The sequence below is a fragment of the Megascapheus bottae genome, chromosome 28 (assembly GCF_031878675.1).
Source record: "Megascapheus bottae isolate mThoBot1 chromosome 28, mThoBot2.hap1, whole genome shotgun sequence".
Classification (NCBI taxonomy): Eukaryota; Metazoa; Chordata; class Mammalia; order Rodentia; family Geomyidae; genus Megascapheus; species Megascapheus bottae.
The window spans coordinates 15,468,099-15,474,268 of NC_143536.1; the positions used below are offsets into that span (position 1 = coordinate 15,468,099).

The 6,170-nt window shown below is 58.8% G+C and overlaps 1 protein-coding gene across 1 annotated transcript; it reads right to left on the reverse strand.

Annotated features, from left to right (window-relative positions):
* Positions 1-1,210: 1,210 nt before the first annotated feature.
* Slc25a1 (solute carrier family 25 member 1) lies at positions 1,211-4,206 on the reverse strand. Its single transcript, XM_090320618.1, has 9 exons — positions 3,998-4,206; positions 3,549-3,656; positions 3,360-3,459; positions 3,129-3,267; positions 2,732-2,816; positions 2,500-2,604; positions 2,248-2,363; positions 2,093-2,166; positions 1,211-1,927 (listed from the first exon to the last, which is right to left on the reverse strand). The coding sequence occupies exons 1-9, from the start codon at positions 4,089-4,091 to the stop codon at positions 1,813-1,815; spliced, it is 936 nt and encodes a 311-aa protein (XP_090176744.1). The 5' UTR covers positions 4,092-4,206; the 3' UTR covers positions 1,211-1,812.
* Between the last annotated feature and the right edge of the window lie 1,964 nt (positions 4,207-6,170).

The window sequence follows — 6,170 nt, forward strand, 5'->3', positions numbered from 1 at the left end:
GGGAAGATGTGAGGGTCAGGTGTGGGCTTAGGGTACACAGTAATCACAAGGTGTTGGAGGGAGCTTCAGGCAGGTAACCACACAGCCTGAACTGTGTATTCTCAATAGATGCAGACTTCCCACTCTGCAGAGGGCCTATATAACAAATAGCCCACCACAGGGATTTCTTCACACCTTCCCCCTCCCCCCTGCCCTAAATGCTAGAGCCCTACACAAAGAGGTCCCTCTTTCCTGAGGCCCAGGCCACATTAGACCTCAAGCTTGGCTGTGGGCATGGATTCAGTACTGTCTGGTACTGGGTTCCCTTGGGGCTTGTCCCTAGGCTGCAGCACCCAGGAATTAGAAAGGATGGAAGTAAGGCAGAGTGAGGCTCAGACTTTGAATGCCCAATTTACTATGTGACTTTGCAAAAGGGAGTGTGGTCTAGTGGTAGAGTGCTTGAGTAGCATGCATGAAGCCCTGGGTTCGATTCCTTGGTACCATATACACAGAAAAAGAAAGCCAAAGTGATGTTTTGGCTCAAGTGATAGAATGCCAGTCTTGAGTCCAAAAACCTCAAAAAGTCCCCCTAACTACAACTGTGTGTGTGCGTGTGTGTGTGTGTGTGCGTGTGTGTGTGTTTGAGGCTTGGGGAACTCAGTTTGGCTGTGCCTTGTTCATGAGGCTTGTCTACCATCTTTTTTTTTTTTTTTTTTTGCCAGTCCTGGGCTTGAGCTCAGGGCCTGAGCACTGTCCTTGGATTTTCTCAAGGCTAGAGCTCTACCACTTAAGCCTCAGCACCACTTCTGGCTTTTTTCTATACATGTGGTACCAAGGAATCGTATCCCGGTTTTTGTGCATGCTTGCTAAGCAAGCACTCTACCACTAGGCCACACTCCCAGCCCCTACCAGCCTTCCTTCCCTCCCCTGCCCATTCAGTCCTGGGGCTTAAACTCAGGGCCTGGGCATTGTTCTTGGACTTCCTCAAGGCTAGAGCTCTGCCACTTGAGCCACAGTGCCACTTTCAGCCTTTTCTGCACATGTGGTACCAAGAAATTGAACCCAGGGCTTTGTGCATGTTAGGCAGGCACTCTACCACTAGGCCACACTCCCGGCCCCTTGCCTACCATCCTGTCTTATTTCACATTTCCTCAGGTAACTCCTGAGACTTGGCCATCATTGTTCCCCACAAACATGGGACCAAAAAGGGATGGACACAGGGGCAGGAGACTACAACAGGATCCGGTTTATTCTGCCTTGGCAGGGTGGTCCAAAGAGTGGCAGGTGCCACCCTGTCCCGGGCGGAGGGAGGGCCCGAGGGCCAATTAAGGCCAATGGCAGGAGAAGCAGGGGGCATGTAGCCCCTGGAATGCGGTGAGGCCAGGCTGAAGCCCGGAGGCAGCTGTGGTAGGCCAGAGCAAGATGCCTCTGCCACCCAGGGTGGAAGGCACCGGACTGTGACCGGAATATGGCTACTGGGCCGAGGACCTAGGCCACATGGGCACCCTGGGTAGTAGGGCAGAGTCATGTGACACAGAACACGAAACACAAGCATGTGGCTCACAAATAAGCACATGGATAAGTGGGCACAGATTCATAGGCCGGAGGAGCATTTGCCACGGCTGAGCTAGACACATGGACACAGGGTGGTATCACATACTGACCACGGGGGAGATACATCGCTATGGAACACACTATGGCCACCACAAACAGACCACGCCACGGAGCGCAAGGGACAAGGGGTCCTTTTGGCACAACTGCACTGGAATCATAAGAGACACAGTGGTGGGAGTTGGTCTGGAGCGTCTGGGACAGTCCCCGCAGTCTCTGGATTTAGTCCGTCTTCCATATTTTGTTGAGCAGCTTCACCACCTCATCATAGATGACGAATACAATAGCCACGTCCATGCAGACCCGGCCCAGGCGGGGGACAGTGCCCTTGTAGAATCTGGGTGGAGGAGGGGAATGCATGAGCAGAGGAAGGATGGTGTCCCTAAAGAAGCACCCCTCCCCATAGAAACTGCAAGAGGATACCAAGGCCTAGAGGAAGAAAGCCTGGAGCACAAAGGACAGTCTGGAGTGGATACCACAGTCCTGTCCCGTTCCTACTTACGCCTTGATTCCCTCGTTCCTCAGGATCTGCAAGCTGCAGTCCAATGTATTCCGGTATTTGTGTGCCTCCAGGCCCTGCAGGAGCCACAATACTCAGCACCTAGCTCATATCCCAAGTCAGTACCCTTCCCCGCCTTCCCAGCACTCTCCCCCAACCTGCATCCGGGTCTTGATCACATCCAGAGGTGTGTTCCCAAGCACACTGGCTGCGCCTGCCATGGCTCCAAACACCCCTGTGACCAGTGGGTTCATGGGCTTGTTGGGATTGTCCCCTAGATGTGAAGAGGACATGTGGTCAGAGAAGAGTATGAGGAAAAGGAGGACAGGGCTTTGAGGGTTGAGGACAATCCTGGGCCTGTGACAGTTCTTCCCCCAGGGTGGAGGCAGGGTTGGGGGGCACAGACTTACCCCGGTACCAGTTGCGCAGGGAGGTCATCACAAAGAAACGGATGGCTTGGTTAGAGCCCTGCTTTAGCACAGTGGCTGTGAGGCCCTGGTAGGTCCCCCTCAGTCCTGGAGACAGGCAGGCATAGAGTCACCGGTGGTGCCTCCCAGGACCCAGCCGGGGAATGGGCAGAGGGAAGGGAAAGTGCCAGTCCTTTCCAGCCTAGCCATGGTCCTTTGGTCCGGAGTGGCTCACCTTGCTCCCGAACAATCTCCCTAACCCCATGGAAGAATCCTCTGTACTTGGGGTTGGGGGAAGTCTGATCGTGGATGAACTTCACCTGGGAGAGAGGGAAGCAAAGGAGCTGCTGGCTTGATAGGCACTTGATAGGCACTTGATCGGCAAAGAGCCTACCCAGGGAGGCCGAGGCTGGGGGAGGGGGAGGGGGACGGTGGGGGTGGGGGGAAGGGCATCTCTAGCTCAAGCAGAGCCAGCCATCGACCCAGGAGGCCTCGGGACACCAGTGGGCCACGCCGCCGGAGTAACAAAGGTGTCTTGTTTTTGCGCCGGTTCCCCTGCGTATCTTGGCGATTCTCCCCGCTGTCATCTTGCACACCCTGCACGCGGGGGGAGGGGGGGGGACCCTCCCCACCTTGATGGTCTCCATGGGACACACGATGACCACCGCCTCGGCCACGCCGGCGCCCAAGCCGCACAGCAGCCCGCGCTTGCTGTCCAGCCGCCCCTTCGAGTCCCGCATTTGGTTACTGAGGAACTCGAACACTCCGAACCTGGGGGTGAGGTGGGACGGGGTGAGAGCGCGGTCCGGCCTCCGGGCCTCCAGTCCCGGGGGGCCCGCGCCGGGGCCAAGCCCTGCCCTCACCTGACCGCCGCCTTGGGGATGGAGCCGTAGAGCAGGGAGCTGAGACCCCGGTACAGGCCCAGGACGCCATGGTAGCGGACGGTCTGCCGCACGCAGTCCACTGCGGAGGGGACGGTTAGGGCTCGCGGGTCCCCCCGCCGGTCCCCCCGCCGCCCTCCCCGCCCGCGCCCCCCCCCCCCCCCGGCTCACCGATGCCCCGGTACCGCGGCGGGTTCGAGCGCTCGTCCAGCTGCAGCTGCGTCTTCACGTACTCGGTCGGGAAGGTGATGCAGATCTCGATGCCGCCCGCCAGGCCTCCTGCCGGGGACGGGACACCCCGGTCCGGAGACGCCCCCGGACGGCGGCCCCAGCCGCCCGCCGCCCCTCCCCCGCCCGGACTTCGCCCCGCGCCGCCGCCGCCTTCCCGAGCCTCGAGGAGGCCGGGCCGGATCCCCACGTCCCCGCCCCGGGGTCCGGGAGGGCGGCCTCGGGGCGAGCCCACGCGCTGGGTGGGAAGCAGAGCCGTTCCCCCCCCACCACCCCCGACGCCCCCACCCCCGCCCTGCCCGGAAGTGGGGCGGGGCCTCGGTGTCCCGGGCCCACCCGGAAGCGCGGCGGGGCGAGTGAGACCCGGGTTCGCGTCCCGGTGGGGGGCCCACCTGCCAGGATCGCCTTCCCGGGGTGCGTCAGCTTGGCCTTTCCGGACGCCGGTGCGGCGGCCGCCAAAGCGCGGGGAGCGCGGGGCTCAGCCATGGCGGGCAAGAGGCGGGGCACCCGGCGTCGGCCTCGGGTCCGAGCCTCGGGCTCCGGGTATTCGAGAAGCAGCGGCGGTGGCGGCGGCGGCTACGGTGACCGGTTATGGTCGCGGGGGGGGCGGGGCGGCCTCGTCAGCTCCTGGGCTCCGCCCCGCGTGGCCTGAGCAGGGCCCCGCCCCCTGCCCGCCCCGCGCGGGCCGGGAAACTGAGGCTGGGGCGGGGCGCTGCTCAGGCAGGCGTCGGGGCGGGGACCGAAGCTCAGCCAATGGCCAGTGGGGGCTCCCGGGACCGCGGAGCGCGGCGGGGGCCGGGGCGTGGTCTGCGGGAGGCCGGGCTGCGCCCCGGCGCGGTGCTGTGGGTCAAGGTGCAGCTTCCACGCTCCGGGAGCTGAGCCGGGACTCCCGGATTCCCGGGACTCCCCGGGTTCCCGCAGCCTGGAGGTGCAGGACCGACTCCCAAACCCAGGCGGCTGGCCCCATCCCTAGCCGCCTGACGACACCCCAAAGGCCTGTGTGGGTGCCACCCTGCACTCCAAGTTGGCCAGCAGAATGCTAACATACAGCCTAGCTCCATTCTCCTAGGCGCCTTTTTCTGGGTAGATGCAGGTTCTCCCTTCCTCCCGGAGGCCCCAGCAGATCTTTAATAAGCTGTGATACCTATCGAATTCGGCCCTGCCTTCTATCCATATACATGTTTGCCTTGATAAACCTACTGTAATATTCACGGTGGAAGCCAGGCACTGGTAATTTACGCCCTTAAATACCAGCCACCTAGGAGGGTGAGATCTGAGGATTGTGGATCAAGGCCAGCCCAAGCAAAAAAAAAAAAAGTCAATGAAACCCTTACCTCCAATTAAAAAGCCATTCAAAGCCTGGCGCTGGCAGCGTATGCCTGTAACCCTAGCTACTCAGGAGGCAGACATCTAAGGCTTACGGTTCCAGCCAGCCTGGGCAAAAAAAAAAATCCGTGAGTCTTTTATCTTCAATAAATTACTCAGAAAAGGCCCATAGCGCCATTGTGGCTCAAAGTAGGAGAGCACTAGCCTTGAGTACAAAGAGGCTCAGGGATAGCACCCAGGCCCAGAGTTCAAGCCCCAGGACTAGGTAGGTGTGCAATTGTACACACACACACACACACACACAATGGCAGGCTGAAGATTGAATTGAATTGTGAGATCTCGTGTCTCCACCCTGCCAGTGTTGCCTCTGCTGCTGAATGGTTTGGAAGGAAGAGAATGCTTTCTCAGAAGCTCCTGGGAATCCCTGAGACTAGAACCTTCCTAACAATGCCTTGTTCCAGCCAGAGACCAAGAGGCAGGGTCCCCTCCTACTGGGCAGTCTTTTTTTTGTTGTTTGTTTTTTTCCCACCCTGGCCTCCTCAGGCTCTAGGATGCCTCAGAGGCTATCACTGGTTTCAGCAAAAATAAATACTATCCAGATGCCCTGCCTATTATAGTCTTTGTGCTTCCAGAAAGCCACATTTTGTGGAAAAGTTAATAACTGGCTAGAGGAGTGGTGTGGATACTGGGTGCCAATAAACACAAAGGCTGCTGGGTAAACCCAGGAGCCAGACGGATGATAACCATAAGGAAAGCCAGCAGAGACTGGCCCTGCTGTCAGTGCCAGCTTCTGGCCTGCAGAGGGAATGAACTCACAGTGAGCTGAGTTCCTGCTGCATGTGTGTGTGGGGGAGGAGGGAGACAGGTTATTTCGAGGCCACCCCAAGAAGCCAGTGGCCCAAGGAGCATGGAGCAGGGTGGCTAGGATAAACCTTATCTGTTGGATAAACCCTATCTGTTGAGCCTGAGCATGGAGACAACTGGCTGGAGGTTACAGTGTAACATGCTGTCTAGAGGCCAGTGGCCTAGAAGACAAGCTGGTCTCCAGAGAACAAAATCTCAAAGAAAGCAGGGTGTTTTGGCTTAAACCTGTAATCTTAGCGACTTGGGAGGTGGAGATTGGGGGATGGCAATATGAGTCCAGCCTGTGTATACAAGTTCAAGAAATTCAATCTACTTTAATGGCTATGCACATGCCTTACCTTCCCCAGTAATCCAAGGAAGCACAGTAACAGGATT

What these genes read in the sequence shown, in the direction of transcription:
- Slc25a1 (XM_090320618.1), bottom strand. Translation starts at nt 4,091, where the DNA reads ATGGCTGAGCCCCGCGCTCCCCGCGCTTTGGCGGCCGCCGCACCGGCG. An exon ending in GCCGCGGTACCGGGGCATCG is followed by an intron (nt 3,460 to 3,548) that starts GTGAGCCGGGGG and finishes TCCCCTCCGCAG; the next exon opens with TGGACTGCGTGCGGCAGACC. An exon ending in GTCCCATGGAGACCATCAAG is followed by an intron (nt 2,817 to 3,128) that starts GTGGGGAGGGTC and finishes CCTCTCTCCCAG; the next exon opens with GTGAAGTTCATCCACGATCA.